At 37.6% G+C, this 20,872-nt stretch overlaps 1 protein-coding gene across 9 annotated transcripts in view; it reads right to left on the bottom strand.

Moving 5' to 3' along the window:
- The window catches only part of TRPM3 (transient receptor potential cation channel subfamily M member 3), a 415,622-nt gene that overhangs the window by 85,886 nt on the left and 308,864 nt on the right, over nucleotides 1-20,872 (bottom strand). For all 9 annotated transcript variants that reach the window (XM_064736884.1, XM_064736885.1, XM_064736886.1 and 6 more), the window contains exons 7-8: nucleotides 14,263-14,437; nucleotides 3,951-4,074 (exon numbers count right to left, since the gene is read on the bottom strand). In XM_064736884.1, the coding sequence (XP_064592954.1) occupies nucleotides 3,951-4,074; nucleotides 14,263-14,437 (299 nt within the window). The remainder of the gene's footprint in view (nucleotides 1-3,950; nucleotides 4,075-14,262; nucleotides 14,438-20,872) is intronic.

The following is a 20,872-nucleotide window of genomic DNA, read 5'->3' as shown; positions in this document are numbered from 1 at the left end:
TATTTAATCTCAAAACACTATTTTGGAATAATTAGTTTTATGACAAACATCTCTCACTGCCACAGGTCTGGCTGTTTTGAAGGACACAGACCTTTTTGGCTTGACAAAGTGGCCTTTCCCAGCGGCTGCCCAATGAGGCTCCACAGACAGACCCATGCAGCTTGCTGGAAAATGCATTCTGGCTTCTGAGAAATCCCCATAATGATTTGTGAAAAAAGCACTCCAGCAACATGCCAGTCCTAGCTGCAAAATTAAGTGTTCCCAAAGAGCAGAGCAGCCTGTATTTGCCAGAAAACTCAGACACCAGGTTTACTATCTTTAAGGGAAAATACTAAGACTAATTTTTTTATTGAGACAGAAGTAAATACTCCTTTGAAAGCTGAAAACAGACTTCTGAGCTATTACCCCACACAATGTGTTTTTCAGAGATGGCTTGAAGTCTCCTAACCTGCTTTCTGACTACTTAGCTGTGGTGACCCTTCATGCTCTTTTTTTAGCATAAAATAGGTCTTGGTAGAATCTTTTTAAAAGAATTACATGTAAACATGACAATAGAGAATCTCCATAAATAAGCTATAAAATAGTATCCTACCCTTGTAATCTACAGCTATATGTACACAGATATGTGAAGTCTACTTCATTTTAAATAGATTTTTGTACCTTAGCCCACATTAAGCACCTTGGTCCAAATACATTTCTGAACAAAACTGTGGTGCTTGTAATGTCAACTCAGGTAAGTACGTAATTTCATAAAAATTATTCATTGAATTGAGAAGTTAAAATTCTTCTGTCTTGCAAATCGAACACATCTAGATCACTCCCCTTCTAGGGCCTTACTTTATCATTCATCGTGTGTACTTCAGCTTTAATTCAACAGAAAATTTAAACTTAATCAAGTAAATGAAACATACACTTCTTCTTCTTCTTCTTCTTCTTCTTCTTCTTCTTCTTCTTATTATTATTATTATTATTATTACTACTATTACTACTTCTACTTTCTGGGCGTAGAATTCAGAGATCATTATTTAAGAGTGAAATCCAAGATATCAGAGCTTGAAAAAATCTCATGATCTGAGAAAAGAGGTAATTTTTGCTATGATTATGCTTTTTCCCTGGCTACAACACTTGCATCAGATTTGTACAACTGATGAAATAAACAGGGCAGGAGAATTTTTCTCCTTTTAATGCCTTTATTAAAAGTTATCAGCTCAGGGTCAGGAAGTTTGAGAAGTGTGCAGTCTCCGTCGTGACTTAGAGAAGGAGAATTTGCACAGCTTTGTTCACTAGGGTCAGAGCTGGGGGGTCCCATCCTCACGAGAGCACTAGGATGTCACCCCGATTTTGCAACTCTGCGGTGACTCCCGGGTCGGGGTCTTGCTTTCAGATGAGGTCTTTGCTCAGGGTGAGGGGCAACAAAGGTCTTCAGATCTCTGCAGGCTCAGCACTCTGCTCCTCACGTCTACACTCACTCTGATCTCTAAATTCTGTGTTGGCTCGTTGTTTTTGGGGTCTTTTTGGTAAGTTTGATGAGGTTCCCATGGCATGCTGGTCACGAGGTTATTTTGCAATCTCTCTGACGCCTCCCCTCCACTCACTGTCTGGGGAGAAGTACAATTTAGCCCCAGGCAGGCTTTACCAATACAAAAGGGGGAATTAGCGAAAACGACCGGTCATTACAGTAACAACCAGGTAGAACTTCACCTTGCCAGCAACTAGTCCGACTGGTTTTGCAACCCTTTTCTTTTTCACAAAAAAAAAGACAGATTTTTTGTTTATAACAACTGATGCCAAACTTTTCACACATTTTAAGCATGTAGAGAAGGAACAATTATTTCCAAGAAAGCTTTTTGTTCCTTGCATTTGTTACTTGCATTTTATGTTTGTTCTCCTCATCTGTGATTCATCTGTATTGATGTACTTTATGAGCATCTTCCTGGCTGCACCCTGTTTGCACTCAATTATTTAGTGGCACACAGAAATAGGACAAGCCTCTCCTGCACTGTCTAGTTTGTTCTCTATCAATCCAGCAGCTACAGAATCAGATAGGCAGGCACACTGACCACGAACACAGAGAAAATAGCTAGATCAATCTATCTGCTGCTGAGCTCTCTGAGACAATCTGTTGCATCTTCCTTCTATTTTTTGAGGAGTTGATCAGACTAATGAAGGTCAGCTCATCAAGCAGTGTTTTTCCTTAAGTCAACAACCAAATCAGAGGGTCAAGCTTGAGGAAGGACAAAATCTGGGACAGATGTGGCAATGTGAAGCATCTAGCTTTGCAGGAACAAAGGACATCTTTGAAGTCACCACTCACACCTGGAGGTACTTCACAACCCCAAGTCATTAATTTCCTCTGGTTATGCTGCCCTCAGCACCATGAGCTCCACCTTTCTCTTACACGCATACAGGAGGCTGTGAGTCTTACAGGACCATTAGCCTAGCAACCACACCTGAGACATAAAATCTTCCTAGCATACCGATGTTGGAATCACCTGAGTGCAACTTAGGTACTAGACAAAAACAACTGTTCTAATGAATTATATTTACATATGGTTAGGCTAGTGTTACAAATTCAAATTCAGAATACTTAATTTTGGGCACACCATCTCCTGACTAATAACTCTTCACAAGATTAGTAGGTGGAGAATGTCAGTGGTTACAGATGTTGCATATCTGCAAAAAAACCTGTAACAAATGCACAGCAGTGCTTGGACTACAAATCTTAATGTGAATACTGTGGAAAGAATCTTCAGTTATTTCTCAGTAGCAGGGTTTGTTCAAAGCCTGACAACCTTTTCTGGACTTCAATGTCTGGAGAAATCAAGAATTGCATTTTTCTAGTCTAGATAATTCAACATCTGCCTCTGCTTTCTATCTGTCATTCCATTTTTGTTCCTGCCTTTGTGTTCGTCTCTCCCTTCCTCTCTCTCTTCCTCATTCTTTTATTTTATCTTCTATCTATAGGTGTGCTTTTTATGTCTATATGGAGAACAGTGGTTTGCAAGTAGGTGCTATTATTATTAAAATTATATATTATTATTACTACTATTGCTACTACTACTACTGCTACTACTACTACTACTACTACTACTTCTACTACTACCACTACTACTACTACTTTTACTACTGCTACTGAGATGGCCACAAAATAATTAATGCTGATGCCCTAAAAAAATCTCTCTTTCTGATCAGTGGATCACAAATGTTACAGAAAATTCACTTTACAGCATTATCATCAACCTGGAGTTCCCAGAAGCTCTGATGTGAATCAAACCCAAACCTTAGAAGACAGATTAAGTTATAAAATTTGAGCATGTCTGTCCAGTCAGTTTGTGACAGATGAAATTCCCAGTCAGTTTGTGACAGATAAAAATTTGAATCGCAAATTTTTTCAATGTGCTTTTTCTTCAAAAATATTCCTGCAAAAGCAGCCTTGTTGATCTCCAAGAAACTGCTGAAAGATCATGTACTCTTCAAGAGAATACAAGGATGTGTTCAAGGGTAGCCTTGCCACGGCAGTACATAAGCCTCAGAGAGAAGCTGCTTTCCTTTCATGTCATGTATCCCCACAGTAAGGTAAGAGCCCTCCTGGTACCTCTGCAACTCTACAGCGTCTTTAAAATACAATCCCAGGGACAGATGCATAATTATGCCTTTTCTGCTTTCTGCAGTCACATGAAGTAGAACTGTAGTCATGATGTGCCTGAGGATGACTGAAAAATAGTAATATCTATATCCTACTAGTTACATTACGTTGTCAGATGAAGCATAGAGGAATTTACAAAAGGGAACAATTCTGTTGCATTAGTCACTTTAAATACAAAAACATTGAGTAAACAAAGGTCAGCATGATATCCCTTCGGAGTCCGGAAAACAGAGATCACATTTTTGATACCTTCCAACAGGCACATAAAAGACTTGATCAAAACAATTCATTGAACTCAACATACCAGCTCTTTCTTCTTCATGCACTCCATGAGGATAATGAAGAGGTGCTGTGCCTGGGTTCGGGTGTATGTGAAAGTCTTCTGGATGGTAACTAGCAACTGGTCCCTCAAAGACTCGTTGATCAGTCTGAAATTTAAAAGGAAAAAATTAAGTATAGAAACAGACATGAGTGAACACTTTAACTTCATTTCAACTGTTTTCAGGGACAAAGGTCAAAAAATAAGAGTCAACAGATCACTGGATGTTGTTTTGGGCAGGTTTCAAGCTCAGGAATTGCTGAAACCATAAGAGATAAACTGGAAAACACTGTTCTAGGAGAAAATGTTGATTGTGCTGAGGCCCCTCATCTACAAAGTTTTCATACCAGTTCCCACATATTGCATGACAGAAGGTCATTCAAACTATCAGCTCAGTGGGATTTCCTAACAAAAACAAGAACCACACTGACAGTCTGAATTTGAGGGAGACTAACACTTTTAAGTGAACTGAAGACTCCTTTCTATCAGTGAGTTAGAAAAATTCAACTTGTATTTAATTTTATGAAACTGGAAACATTTTTGTTGTCAGTGGTTTTGATTTTAGTTTGAATGTCAACTCACTCACTACAGATGCTACACAAGACCTCATAAGCAAACAAACAAATTTCTCTGTTTCTCACTCCACTCAAAGAAAACATTTTGTTTGGCCATGTTGATCTTTCTGAAACTCAGGAGAACCCATTTTATATTCCTCCTCAATGCTAAGGCCAGTACTTGCAAAAAGTGGCCTAATAGCAGAAATAAGTAGTAATAGTATATGAAATAGAAGTACTGCCTACCTCTTCATTTAGAAAAGTCTATTTCTCAGGATTTTTCTGGGTGAAACATTTCAATTCTCAATGTCAAAATTACAAAATAGTGGGATTTAATTTAGAACATGTATCCTTTGATGCTTCTATACTACAGCAGTTTTCTCACTTAAAAATTATATCTCAATGTTTTAAATTAGCTAAATTGAAATATTTTATGGGATAAGTTGTCCAGTGAAGTGAAAATCAGAGAACCTTCATGTCTCATACTTTAGGCCAGAAGATAAAAACATATTTAGTCCTGCAGCAACTGCAGAGAAATATCAGATAGCTAAAAGCCATTGTTAGCTTAGGGCAGCTGCTTTGGGAGAACAATGACCAAATCCTTCATTTTGCTCACTGTTGGCCTACTGCAGTGAAGAGGCACAAATGAGACTGCAGGATATTCATTACACCACTGATTTTCAAATCTGATTTAATTATCTAGTCTTTATACCTCCAGCAGACATGTTGTTAGAAGAGACAACAAATGGGAATCAGAAAGAAGTGCGTGGAAGTATACAGAAGATCTGACATATGGAATGCATATGTTCTCTACCACATGAATTTGATTTGGCTGTAAATATTCCTGTTGAACTGAACTTTGGCTTCAAAAAGAAGCCTGGAAGGCATATGTCAATGTGTTTGGATTAAAATGAGTTTACATGGGATTTTAGACCATGGTGTGTGGACGGATCACTGTTCTTTCCATGCCTGGCTTCTTCTGTTGTCTTCTACTTTATCACAGACTCCCTCTGAGCAGTAAGTCTTCCTCTGCACTTCCTGTTTTCATCTGGGAGCAGTCTGGCCCCTGGATGTCCTATTTCCTGGGATGCTGGACAGGTGGCAACCCTGCATCTACTGCTCATGCATTAGGCAGCATGTAAGCCCACTCCTTCCCTGGAGCACAACCTGCCTCCCTCACAAAAAGGCGACACGTGATGAGTTACAACTTCCAGCCCTCTTGGTGGACAGCACTGGAGCTGGGAGCAGAGGACTTGCTGTGAGGGAATTGTAAGAGAGATAACCCTGACCTCCTGTACAGAAGCAAGGATGTTGCAAGCACATGGGGACATGACACCCGATGTCAAGAATACGAGAAGAAACGAAGGACTCCGTGGTCAAGGGAATCAGCTTGGAAAGACCGATACCCGGACAAGCACTAATATACTTTGAGCTGCAGGCTAGTAGGTCATAAATTATATAAATTTTGATTTTAGGCTCTTGAAAAGAAGGTGTTGGAAATTTGCTTTAATCAAATTTAAACAAAATGGTGCTTTCACTGTATTTATAAGTAGACCAGAACTATGCAATTTTCCACCCTTCAAATGGAGAAAGAAAAAAGAGGTTATTCGCAATGAACGAGTTTCCTAAAAACATCACCTGGTGAACCTAAAGAGCTATTTATATTTTCATATAAATAACTGATTTTCTTGGAAACAACATATGAAAGTGAAATATAGGAAAGAGCAGGAAAAGTATATGAAAAAATACACGGACTTGGAAGAATCTCAAAAATTTCAGAAAACATTTCCAAAGTTTCTGGAATATAAACCATGCCACTTTCTTATAATAATCTAATTTTCCTTAAAAAATGTGTAGAATCCAATTCTGAAATTTCATTACAGAAATTGTCTCTCTTTCAGGCCAACTCACACAGAAAGCAAGAGAAAGTTGCATTGAGTGAAAGCAGAATTGTGTCCTCAGCAACCATCACTTTTCTTTCTTGAATTAAAGCTCTCAGAAACTCTATAATAGCATCAGTTTAAACAGCATGAAAAGCAAACTTCATGTGAAAGATGCAGCATTTAAAAAACCCAAAAAATCAATAAGTGTTTCCTTAACTACAGGGTGAAACATCCGTTGAAGTACTGCTGCTCAGAAACTTCCTGTAGTCATAATTTGATTTATGCAGTTTTCTACCTCCACTAAATGTTTTTCTTTAACATCTCCTTGGTCTGCAAATCTACATCAAGCCTATTCAATGTCTTCGTGAGATCAAAAACTTGAAGTGATTATAATCAAAAACATAAACAAAACAGCAATCTTTCCAGTAAAGTAATCATAGCTTTGTTTGCACTGAAATCAGTTATATCAAAAATGTATCACTTTTATTCCTTGGGAGTCTATAAATGTTAGAAGATATCAAATTAAAGTTCCCAATTGTGTAGTCCAGCCAGGACAAACACAAACTGTTCCATGCTATTAAAGACTCAATCTGTGAGGCAGACACGAAATCCAATTTGTGTTAAACAAGTAATTTCACAGAGTACTGTGAGGAAAACAACTGTGACTTGCAGGTGGGGGGGTGACTTATCTCCTTTGCAAACACCACTACATTTCTTACACACACACCTTAGTCCATGCTTTTTAAAAGCAAGGATTCCTAGTTTTAGATTCAGAAAAAGAGATGGGCCCACTTTACCAGACAAACACTACACTTATGACTTCCATCAAAGTCAGCATAGACTGAATAGTGTCAGTAAAATATAGTATTTTTATCATCTTTCTAGTAGACTTCAGTTATAAAAATATTTTGCAACATGCCAGTTAAATCCTTTCTGGGGCATTTTGATGGCATGATTCTCTGAATTCCACTTACTTGACATGGAAAGTGTCCTGGTCCTGCCTAAACAAAATGTGCCACAAAAAAACCCGTGTAACCTGTTCTGTTTCTTCCTCATGTAGTTTGAAACTAGTCTATGGAATTTAGGTAGCAAATGTCAAAAATCTGTCATCTAAAGTAGAGTGATATACATTCACATTTATTTCCAGAACCAAAATTTACTCATAATTGTCATCTAAGAGTGTGTGGGTCTGTTTTGTTCGCTTGTTTGTTTGTTTTCAGAAGATGCCAACCATAGTTTTGACACATCAGATTATCAGAACTGAGCTGTATGGCTTTCCAGAAAAGTCAGGATCTTGAATTTTAAGAAAAAAACCTTGAATGGGCTCAAGGAGTTAGCCAATAGGACCCCCTGGGAAGTGGCTCTCTGGGCAGCAGAGCTGCCCTGGGAAATTGCCTTCAAGGAGCAGAACAGAGCTGGCATATTTCTAAGGACACTTTCCATACAGCACAAGAATAAGCCATCCCATGTGAAAGAAGTAGGGCAAGGAAAGGAAGAGATCACCACGGAGGAGTGAAGAACTGCTAGTTAAACTAAAAAAACCCAGTAAATGCACCATCAGTGAAAAAGGTACAGGTAACCTGGGCAGAGTTTAGGGACACAGCCCAATTATGCAGGATGGGGCGAGGAAAGCCAAGACAAAGAGGAAGCTGAACTCGGCAAGGAATAAGAATAACAGGATGGATTTCTACAGGTATGTCAGTGAGAAAAGGAAGGTTGAAGAAAGCATTTCCCCCACCTGGTAAGCAAGGCTTACAAACTCACGGTGATGTACAAAGAAAAGGCTGAGGTATCTGACAACTCCCAAGGCCAAGTGCAAAGGCCTGCACCTGTGTTGGGGCAGCATCTTAGAGCAGCACAGGCTGAGGGACGAACAGATCCCAAACAGGCCTCTGGAGAAGGAGTTGGGGCCCTGCTGTGTGAAGGGCTGGACAAGAGCCCACAGTGTGCACTCACAGCCCAGGAAAACAATCATGTCCTGAGCTGCACAAAAAGCCCTGTGGGCAAGCAGGGCACGGAAGAGGATTCTGTCTCCCTGCTCTGCTCTGATGAGAATCCAGTGCAGTGCTGCATCCAGCTCTGGGGTTCCCAGCACAGGAAGGACATGGGCCTGCTTGAGCAGATCCAGAGAAGGCTTTGCTGTTGATCAAATGACTGGAGCACCTCTCCTGTAAGGAAAGGCTGAAAGAGTTGAGGATGTTCAGCCTGGAGAAATGAAGGCTCTGAGGAAACATTATTAAAGCCTTTGAGCACTTGTAGGGTGCCTTGTAAGGAAGATGGGGACAGACATAGGAGCAGAGCCTGTTGTAACAGAACAAGAACAATGTTTTTAAAACTAAAGGAGTGTTGATTTAGATTAGGTACAAATAAAAAGATGCTTACAACAAGATTGTTTACAACAATGATAAAACAGTGAAAGAGGTGTCCCAGAGAGCTGGTAGGTGCCCCATTCCTGGCAATGTTCGGGGTTTGGTCAGAGAAGACTCTGAACAACCTGATCTACTTGAAAATGAGCTTGCCCAGGGCAGGGGAGTCAGATTTGATGACCTCTAGAGAGGCCTTCCAATCGAAACTTTTCTATGTTATTATGATTTATTGTTTAGGATCAATCAGGAAAGGCCACTTCAAAAACCTGAACTGACAAAGTAAAAAAGGCTATACTCTGTTTCTGTCCAAGACATACTGGATGATTAAACAGTAAAGCAAAACTTTCTTCATTGCTTTGGTTGATGCAGAAGACTGATGACAACACTTTGGCCTACTCCTCAGAAAGAATTATTTTTTTTAAGCTATGCTTAATATTTGAGGAGACAAGAGACATTTCACTTAATCTTTCAAACTCATGGCATATGATTTTGTAGTGATTATTGGAGAAAAATCTGGCATGTAGCCCACCAACTAACTTGTTTAACTTTCTTTTTCCTCAAAGATTTTTAGTACTGGAATCATACAATATACTAGAGAGTTAAAAAGATTATGCACTAGCCCACCTTCAAAATGCAACTCCGTCATAGATTTTTAAAAATGTATTGTTCTCAAAATGCTTTGAAATGTCTTTAAATAATACAATTCACTTAATGAATTGCACATAATCAGTTTCTAACTCTTCATTTTTGAAGTATTTTTTTCCCAAGGTAAATATATCCATAAAATATCAGTGGAATATGAAAAGTATTCCTTGCCTTTCCTTTTAGGAAGCTTAGGGGATTTTTTGTTTCAGTTATAATTTGCACTCTAGACAAATCACATCTTATGTAAGAAATATGACCAGAGGTTCTACTCATTTTTTTTTCCACTGGATTACAAATAAGTTGTGCAACTTTGCAGGACTGGCTTACACATTTTCAAATTCACACATTTTGCATATCATTGTTTGTGAAAAGACAGAAAATAAATTACTTGTAAGAAATAAATTATTATTATATTATTATTTGCAATAAAATAAATTTTATGTAATTATTCCTTCACTGTATTCAAACATGGATGATTTCTGTGTGCTTTCACGAAGAATCACCTTTTCACTGCAGACCTGCACTGGTAGTTGTTCTACATCATTTTTCCCTGACCACAGTTTATTGAATGGCTGTTTCTTCACCAAACGAGAGATGAATATATTGACCCTCCCAAGGTCAACAAATTGACTTTCTTGTGTCCCGGTTTTGATTTGCAAAGTACTTTGTTACAAGAGAAAAATAATGTTATTAAAATATGTAATGTGAAAATAATTTTACAAATTAATTCAGACATGATTTGGATCAATGATTTCCAGTGATGTGGTACAGACCATGGGGGATACTGAAGATACATACATTATGATCCCTTTTGCTCAATGTGAAAAATTCCTGTATTTTGCATATAAGCAAAAAGGGATTTAAATAATCTTCTTCAGATTTGAAACCTAAAACTATGCCATCATGGATCCAGAGAAAGATCAGTCCAAAGGCAATCTTTAAGATTCTCATATGAGGATGCTCATTTAAAGCACAGAGAATGTTTGATATTTCCTTGCAAACATTAGGCAAGAAGCAAATTTTTATGGCATTAAATTGAACTCTTAAGAGTCTCCTGCTTGCAGGAGTAGAACTGATAGAGTAGTTAATGAGGTATAATTTCAACTTGGAGACTGCATTCCAATACTACAAGTAGTTTCTCATTCAGTAAGGAAATGTTTTTCTAAGTGACAAAAATTCTAACCTAGTGTTTTGTTTCTCTGATTTTAAATTCAGTATTTAATAAAGAAAAAAATCTCTGAGAATTAGAAGCTTCAAAACATTCCTATAAAGTTGCAGTTTGCATTTGTTTTACTTTCAGCTTTTGCTTTTATGCAGGTAAATGAAAGGAAAAGGCATCCATCCTTGATTATACAATCCAAAATACTCCAGCTGTATGTGAAGGAGATTTACTACCAATGAAGATATTCACTTAGGGCTTAGTAGAAATTTACATTTTTATGACTGATCTTATGATCTTATGTTCTCACTCCTCAATGCTGTTCATCATATTTTCAAGTAAAGGAAAAAATAAGTGCTTCAGAGCCTGAAAATCCCGACCTTTAAATCAAGGCCAATTGTGAAAAGCAGCCAAATAATTCTACCAATTTACCACATGGGGAATGTTGCATTTAAGATGCCTTCTTATTTAAGTTATAGCTTGTTTGTCATTAAAATGTAAAAGGTACCAGGAATTTACTCAGCTCTGCTAAATTACTTCTGAGAATTTTATTTACTTGTACTGAAATGTAGCCACCTATTGAATTCTTAAAACTCTGTTACAGACTTTTCCAGACCAAGAAACCAAAATTTAGTTTCAGATATTAAAGTCCTAATAAACTTAAACCCTCCCCCCGTGTTAGTTCTGTGCATCTGACACTTGTAATGCTAAAAATTCAGCTGCACATGTGGACAACCGCACATGCGCCTTACCTTCCCCTGCAACTTCAACGAGAGAGATGAGACAATGAGACCCGCAAGCTGGTTTTGCCCCAAAGACATCTTTCCGTCAGGGTGGGCTTCAACCGCTCTGGGCGCTGCTGGCAGCCTCCTCCTCCTCCTCTGGGGCCGCTCTCACAGCGACAACTCCCACCCAAACACTGTCCCGTGGCAGTGAAATGTCTGCCTTGTCATGAGAAAAGCCTACAATTAGGCCTTAAAAAGGCAGATTGAAGCTTGTCTCCTGTCCTTGCAAAGATGCACCAGGCATTGGCATTGCACCATACCTCCATTAATATAAGAAATCATGAATTTTTCTGCTATGTGGAATGTTCTAGGAAGAATAATTAACAAGGAGGAAGGGCTGGCACCGCACAATTCTTTGAAACCCAACACAAAAGGACCTGTCGGGCAGATAGGCAACTGTTCAATGCACTAAAGGATTTCTCTAAATGGAAGGATTGGCACAACACTGATCAAAACTCAAGCAGAGAGATGTATTTTTTCTCTGTCATTTCCAGACATAGTTATTTTCCCCATGGAAACAAACTTTCAAATCAATTTAAAAGCTCACAGAACTCACAGCAGTGCTTAGTAGACACACACACACATTTTTATGTGTAGAAAATGAATCTTTGTTCGGCTGGTGTGAGTTAAAATTTAAGATTGTGCAAAATAAGCATAATAACATAAACATGCAAGTGAGTTTGTTTCTGCCATTACTGATCTAAGTTTTGAATTATTTAAATTAGATACCCAGTCCATAGCAGCTGGAGGATATGCTGTGTCTCAGAGAACACCTTGCTTCTGACAGGTGGCCAGAATTAAAACAGGCTTTTGATTTGACAGTCTGATTACACAGTGACTGCAGAATTAAACTTTGCATGCAACTTAGATGTACTACCTTGATTTAGAGTTTAATAAACACAGTTTTGTATAACCTACTTAGATTATATCCAAAAGAAAAATTGTTAGCTGAATTCAGTTAACATGGCAATTATTTGATAATCTCCTCATAGTGCTAAGCACTACTCAAACATAGGCTAGAGATGGGGAAAATGGATCCAATTTATAGCTGAAGTCTAATGCATTTGGATAAAATATTTTAATTAATATAATAGTATTCATGTTTTACTTCTAGTATTATTGAAAATATCACTACATGCCAGACTGATGTTTTCTGAACCAGGATGAACACAGAAATTTCCACTGGCTAGTTTGGCAAATTTCATAGTTTGTGCATTCTATTTAGTGCAAAGTGAACAGAAAAAAAAGAGTAATTTTGTTGGTCAATAATGCAGGAAACAATCTGGAATGGGACCCCGACATCCCTACATTAACAAGACCCATAGTAAGACAGAAAAATACCTTTCAAAAAGCCAGGTATGAGGGTTTCAGGTAAGAAATTGCATGTTCTGCCTCTACTGATACTATAACTTGCCTTTTCTACAGGCAGGAGTTTGTGATGATGAAATAGAACGGCAGCATCAAAAATTCATGGAATCATAGAATGGTCTGGGTTGGAGGGGATCTTTAAGGATCATCCAATTTTAATGTCCTTGCCATGGGCAGGGGCACATTTCACTGAACCAAGTTCCTCAGAACTCCATCCAATATGGCCAAGAACAATTCCAGGGTTGGAATTCTCTCAGCAGTCTGTGCCAGTCCCTCAACATACTCACAGTGAAGATACCTTACTTATATCCAGTCTAAAGCTACCCTCTTTCAGTTTAAAATCATTGCCCCTTGTCCTGTCACTACAGGTCCTTGTAAAATGCCTTTCATACAAGCCACATTTATATATTCAAATACATTAATTAAGTATCCTCCTGTATTTTTTTATGGTGACATGAGAGCACAGACAAGGTAGATGTACATAACAAATACAAGGATAAAGCTTATTTGAGTAACATTATGTGAAGTGTTATCAGTGAGGTCACTGAAAACAGAGAAACAACTTCTCAAAGATTCAGTGAAACCTGCCACATTCTTATGTATCACAGATGCAATGCTGTACTAAGCACGAACCTGAATATGAAATGGATTTAAGCATTTGTGGAAAACGATCTGTTTCCCAGTAGGAGTTTTAGGTTGAGTGAGTTCATGATCACATTTAGCTCTAAAAGACGTAATACTGCTTGGTCTAGAGCTCAATGTTTACAGATTTATATTTTTAAATTGTTAAATCTTCTCTTTATTTGTTATTTTCTAGTCTGGGCATCAGACTGAGTTATGATTTGGGAACTTCTGAGAGGAAAAGTCCATGATCATTGCTGAGCACCTGGAAACCCTCTGAGGGTGCTTGTGGCTGTCAGGCAAGGAACAGGTTAGGGCAGCCACAAGGCTGTGGACCAAGAAAGTTTCAGCATTTTCTAGTGGAAATGCTGCTACTCTGCTGATCTAGGATGCCTGTAGCCTTATTTGAAACTGATCCCTTATGAGGCAGGGCCAAGTCCTTGTTAACTGGTGCGTGGGAAAGACCTATTCAAGAAACAGACCAAGAGCACAGCCAAACTTCTGCAAGAGGATGGAAAGAAGGGGTCCTCAAATTAGTTTTTTTCCATCATAAACAATCTCCTGTATGGTGGTGACATACTGCAGAGTAGCTTTCTCCAGGGCTGGAGTAGCTGTTCCTGTCTGAGCAGGGCCACTAAGATGATGGAGGGACTGGATCACCTCATACATGAGGAAAGGTAGAGGGAGCTGGGACTCTCCAGCCTGAAGCAGAGCAGACTCAGAGATGAGGCTTGTTTTAAGGCTTATTTTGTTATGTTCTGAATACCTTCAGCATTTCACCCATATCAAAGATGGAAATGGCCATGTGAAGTAGGTGTTGCTTCTGTGCAATATTGTTAATAATTTCCTGTGCTCCGCTTTACCATGGAATTGAACCTGTGGATAGAGAAAGAACATATGTCATGAAATTACTTACCCTCCTTCCTCAGAATATTTGTGGCCAAAGGCAAGGATGTCAGATGCTCGGCCACTGCCATCACATATCACAACAGGAACAGGGGGAGTGTCTCGCAGGTACTCCAGAACAATGGAGATGACATTGGGACCTCCTTCCACAATAAGGGCCACCACTGGAACCCCTTGGCCAATTCCTGGAGCAAAAGAAAGGAAGAAACAAACCAAACCAAACGAAAACAACACAGAACAGACAACCAGCCAATAAAAAAACCACAAACACACACAAAACAAATAAGTAAATAAATGCAACAAAAAAGAAATAAAAAAAAATGCAAAGCCAGCAAGGCAAACAAGACATAACAGAAGACAGAAGAAAAAAAAAATCAGACTGAAATAACTGCATTATGACTGTACAGTGTAATGTCAGAGAAAATGCATTCAGTAAATCAGGTATTTTGAGGACAGATGGGACCAATGTAGCCATCTCCTCAGTTTCATTGCATAAACCATTATATTCTGGAATTATCTTCTATTTCAAATACAATAGTTATGTTTAAATAGACCATGATTTTTTTTTTTTAAAGACCAAATCTTGTTTTGAAATCATAAAGAAACTACTGCATGTCTTCCTCACATGTTCATAATCAAGACTGGAATCTTGCTTGTAGTGTAGCTTTTGCATGATGTCAGCTTTCCATCACTGGGTCTTCCAATAGCTTTGCTTGCTGTTTCAAAATTACCTCTATGATATTTTTCCTGCTGTGTGGGATCCACTTTGAGGTTGCAGCTTGGCAGCGCTTTAACCTTCTCTTCAACAAAATGAACACATTCTCTTGCAAGTCAGTTCTATATTTGTTTTTCAACTCTAGTCAGTCTCACAGTTTTTCTCTGAATTCTCTCAAATTTTCAGTATATTTCTTGATTTGCAGACCCCTCACCAGGTATACTGCTCCAAAGAGAGCTGAACTAGTGCTTAACCAAAGGAGAGGCATATTAATTTAATGCACTTGTGGTGTAAATACATGGGAGCCCTCTGCAGAAGTTGTAACATGGACTGCCAGGAAAGTTGTGTGGATTTAGAGAAAGTCAGTTTGATGTCAGGCTGCTGTTAACACAGCTGAAAAAGCTTTTATGGTATTCACTTCTTGACCAGCTGAGATTGGGGCATTCAAAAGGACTCAGGCAACAGAAGCTGAACATCTTCTATTAGCAATTTTTTCCTGACAGAAGCTTCTTTTCCTTTTCAAGTAGCTTTTTCCAAGAAAACCTATATACGTTCTGCACAAAATTCTGACATTTCACTGGAAAAACAAAAATAATGTCCTTCACTATTAATAGTCGGGTTTGAAAAAAGTTGCACGAAGCCATGTAACAACTGTTCATATGTCTGATGATTTAGACAGGGTACAATTCTCCAAAGCAAAGGTAAGCCTGTGAGGCTGGAGCATTAAACCTGATTAGATGCTCTAGAAATATTCACATGGTTTCAATATCAAATGGTTTTCAATAATTTTAAGGACTTGAACTACTGTCAAAAATTAGATAAACTACTCTTTAAGAAAGAATAAAAAACCCCTAAATTTGTATATATAACAGGAAAATATTCTAGGCATTTCCTGAACCATTTTGAAGGAAATGTTATGTTTCCTGAAGTGATTCTCAGCATGCTTTGTTATGTTTGTCTCTACTGTTTGTCTGTGGCTTTTTTATCATATAACTAAGTAAAACGTGTGCTACTTATTTATGTTAAAAAAAATTCAGGTAGAATTATAAAATAGAGGCTAATGAAAGAGTGTACGAGGGGTGGAGTATAACAAGGTGATTAACAGAATAATTTGCACAGAGATCAAGGGTTAATGTTTTGTATAATATTAAGGACTTCCCTGAACTGCTGTTCTACCCAATCTAGACACCTGCTAATAAGATAATATTAAGCAGTACTCTTAGTAATGTGACAAATTGAGTCTGGATGACATTGAGGATTAATGGGAATTGAAAAAGTTCACAGTTTGGGATGCAAAGCCATTTATGCGGTATTTAATAAATCCTTCTGTAAACTAGGAACTCATTAGGAGGAAATACTCGAAAAGCTGATGAAAAGAGAACTTTCTTTGTTATAGCAAGACTACTAGAATACACACAGCAAAGCATTTTCAGAAGGAAATTGGCAATTCAGTGCCATTGTTCAAGCCAGTCCAGAAATTCCATCCAAAATACTATCTGTACCTGTGCTCAGGCTTGTTCAGAAAGAACAAGCTGGAATGAATGGAGGAAAAAGCCAAAAGGAGTGTATGGGGAATAAAGATGTCATCTTATGAAACAAGATACAATGAGTTTGACTCATCTTCCTTAGCAAATTACGAAAGAAAAGACTCCATGACTGAATACCACCATGACATACAGCACATTAGAAATTAACAGTTTTAGATGGCATTTGGAAGGTTTTTGGTTATCAGAGGAGAGAAGTCTTTACAGTCTTCTTGTAAGACTAAAAGGGAAAACTTTGTATTGAAATTATGCTCTGATGCTCACCAATCATCATAATTGCAGCTGTGTTGTGAATCTCAAACTGTTCCTGAGTCAGGTTCTGTCCTTCTGCTGGAATTCTGTTCATTCCCAGTGTTTTCTACCAGACAAATAATTCTCATAATATAAATAATTTTGGTTAGTCTAAATAGCTGAACTATTTTTGTCTTGTTGGGCCATTTGAAAACACATCTAAAATTTCTCCTGCAACCTTTGATTTTCCTTATAAATTTTTAAACATATATATATATATATTTAATTTACAGTCACAAGAGTTGCCTGGCATATAAAAGGTTTCTGCAAGTGTTCTGGTTGTGTTCACTGTAGTTAATCAGATGGCAATTTTTCTGTACTCTGGTTCTTCAAAAATACATTCAGCATGAAAACAATCCTCTAATTTGGGGTTAGTAAAATAAAATAACTTTTCTCCAATTCAGACTTCAATGAAACTATGTAGCTTTAAATTTACCCCCCCCCCCAAAGTCATGTGAGCCTTGGTTTATCATATACAATTGAGTTCCAGATTGAACTAAAACTGTTTTATCATTTTGGCACATTTCTTTCTGAGACAAAAAATAAAGATTTAAACACAAACCTGATGTCTATAGCTCATTTTCATTTGGGAAATTCTCTCTGGTTTCAGCAAATAGATTATTTTTTACTTTACATTTCATTGTTCTCCATAAATAATTTTGATTTGGAAAAATCTACTATTTCTGTATTTTGGGGGGCAAATTATTCCAGTTAATTTTTGGAGTAAGAAATAATATTTGAAATCAGTTAATAGCACTTTGTTGATATTTCTTCAAAGTATATCAACTTATGGCTTTCAGGAACATTCTCTTGATTACAGCTGTCTTAATCCTAATGTTATGAACTTCCACAGATTTATGATAATTAATTTCTGAGCAGTAATGGTGCCCACTGCATGAAAGAAAGTCAATAGACATGATGAAATAACAAAAGGTCATGCCTGCTTGAGTGCTACAGAATTTCAAGAAATGGGTAAATGGGAATTATCACATCCTCAGCTTTCTATGATGTTCCCAATCATATTTAAATTAGTTATGACATGATATTAATTTCAGAATAAAAAAGTATCTACTTACACCAAGATGTCTGTAGCTCAATAACTCTCAGCCAAAATGCAGAGGATATTTGAATTGAACTTTTAGATATCCTGATACTAAAAATACCTGAATGCTTCCCTGCTGCTAAATATTAGGAATTTGGAAATTAATGTAGAGGGTCTGCAGAATAATTTCAGTGTGTCTGAAGACACTGACTGACTATACTAACACTGCATTTATAACTATGATGATATAAAACTGAGAACTGACTGTGCTTTGCTGTAATATAACACTGGGACAATTTGGGGAACGTTGGCATGTGATGCAAGAAAGAACCTCTGACTTTAAGAAGAAGGTATCTGATGGACCTCTCTTTAACTGCTAATCAAAATCTGCTTCCCATTAATTCACCTCAGAAATAAAAGAATGAGAAATTCTTTGTAAGAGCTCCATTTCAGCTTGTTCACACACAGTAAACAATAGTCTGCAAAGAAAGAGCTGGCAGTGCCTCCACAGGGAGCCTTTGGTTTCAGACACTTCATTTGGAAAGACAATGGCAGGCTGTGAGGTGGGATGCCAAATGCAGAGGTAATACATTCCTTACAATGTCAAGGAGACCATTGCAAAAAGAGTTTCTCGCTTGAGTTGAGATTGCCAGAAAGGAGTGCCAAAACGAAACCTTGCTGACATAAAACTGGACTACAGTACTGCAGCTGTTGCTTCCTAGCACACATCCACAAGGTGGGAACTTTATGCCAAGCACTATAATGGGCAGTCCAATAAATCATCAAGGAAAAAGTTTTGTCTTCACGTGCTTTTGTGGAATTTACCAAAAAAATTGCCTTAGTCTGGGAAAAAAAATAAGGATAGCACTGATCCTGTAGGGCTATCTTCAATAAAACTGTTGCTTTGACTAATAAGTACTCTAAAAGTATACAACCTTAAAAAAATGTGTGTTTCACATTTTATTAACTGGAAAGGGAGTTGTATTAACACACTACACTGAAATATTGCACGATCTGAAACTGCGAAGAACTTTATGGTACAGGGCAATGTACTATTATCAGGAAAGACTATCACTTGGTGTTGTCATCCAAACACAGAAAGTACAACACATTTTTACATATCTGAGTACTTCTTTCTGTTTCCTAGAAGGCACTATATTACATATTAATCAGCTGTTTATTTAATATTCCTTGTAGAGAAACATTTTAGGTTTGGGTGAATTATTTTTAAATATCAGAAAAATTATGGTCATCTGATAACTACATGGAGGATTAATTTTTAAATTTAATTAGTTCAATTTCTAAAGCATTTCTAGGATGAGCTTTGGTTTCAAAAAGCCTTTTTTCCTTCTCCCTTTGGAAGGAAGAAAACTTCTTGTCTAGCAGTATATCTGTGAACTTGAAATTGGCTGTGAATGCTGACTAATGTGTTATTACTGTGATGTTTATGACTTAGTTAAATAATAGTTCACGATGAAAAATAGCTGGTTGCAAAATCAAAGGTCTTCCAACTTAAGAGTGGTCTCTGCATTTTTATTCTGTGTTATTAAAAATAATTTTTAGACAGACAGGAGATTTTTTTTCTCTCAGATTTTCAAAAGAAATATTAAATTTGTATCCAATAGCAGGTATGTGGGAAACATCTCATACTAGCTGGCATATTACTATTTAATAAGCTCTTCATATATTAAATTCTTGATATTTCTGCTATAAATCCAAAAGTATAGGTAGCCTCTCATGACTTCATTAATAGAATATAGAAAAATAAGTCATTATTTTCATTCAATATGATGATTCATACAAAAAGAAGAAAGTACCAAAGACCGGGGGCTCATCACTATACTGATTTCTAAAATAATAATTGCATTTTGAGTATTTCAGTAAGTATGGATTTTTGTAGCGTAGATTAGACTGCTTAGTATTTCACAGTGTCAGGTATTGCTGATGAAATTAGACTGCAATATTGTGCAAAAGATTTATGTAGTCACCTTAAAGCTTCGTTACTGTGTTATTGCTTTTGTGGTCAGCAGCAGAGCCAGTGTGACCTTCCGACAATTGTGATTCCAGGAAAGTAGGTACACATCAGAACATTTTTCCCAATATGCACCAAATAGCACTTGTAGGCCTTCCTGTTAATATATAAAAACCCCCATCATTTTACCCTTGACATAGCTGCAATGCATAAATATGTAAATTAAAATAACAAACTAGAAAAAATGAATGCATTTGGAAATGGAAGGAATGAAAAGCTGCATAAATGTCTGTGTTGTGTGAAAAGGGACTAAAAAATATCTACTATACTTTGCGGAAGCCCGATTTTGTTTTCCCAGTTCTTGGAAAAACATTAATATTTTATACTGTGAGTATATTTATAAATAATGTATAACTGCCTTATAAATTATTACTACTTCTTTTAGTGAAGAGCTAAGCATGAGTTACCCACATTTTTATAGACTAACAAGTGAATAAAATGCCTCATTTACTACAAAATGCATTTACTACTCATGTTTTTAAGCATGGTTTTAGGAGTAACTTGGAAATATCACTATGCTGTATACTATCCGTAAGTTCAGCCCTGAGTTCAGTCAGATAAAACAGAGGCTCTCTAGTTGACCAACCTGGCAGAAATGTGTCTAATTTCAGTATCATAACACTGCACGGTGGTAGGCACATCTGAGTTGATTTCCTGCTGGCCACCTTTGCTCCTTCATCAGGCCAGACTCATATTTTCGTGTGAGTTGTCCAACGATAATTTCCTTTTTCTACCTGGAAATTCTGACTGCAGAATTTGGTAATTATTTGAACTTGTTTGGGATGTTGGGGCCTGCGTCCGTCTGGCTGGAGGAGTTACTGCACAGCGGCCAGCACAGGAGTGATGTACAGCTGGAAATGTGTCACACCTCATGCACAACATGCAGCTGGAGAGCCAGATCTCCAGAGGCTGGATGCAATGGAAGAACATCAGGATTAAGGTTACACATAAGACTGTGGACATACTGAGAGAGCTCAAGCTGTCCCAGAGGAGGGG

This window comes from Zonotrichia leucophrys, chromosome Z (assembly GCF_028769735.1).
Source record: "Zonotrichia leucophrys gambelii isolate GWCS_2022_RI chromosome Z, RI_Zleu_2.0, whole genome shotgun sequence".
NCBI classification, from domain to species: Eukaryota; Metazoa; Chordata; class Aves; order Passeriformes; family Passerellidae; genus Zonotrichia; species Zonotrichia leucophrys.
The sequence above is the reverse complement of the archived record's forward strand: the minus strand, read 5'-3'. Positions and strand labels throughout refer to the sequence as shown.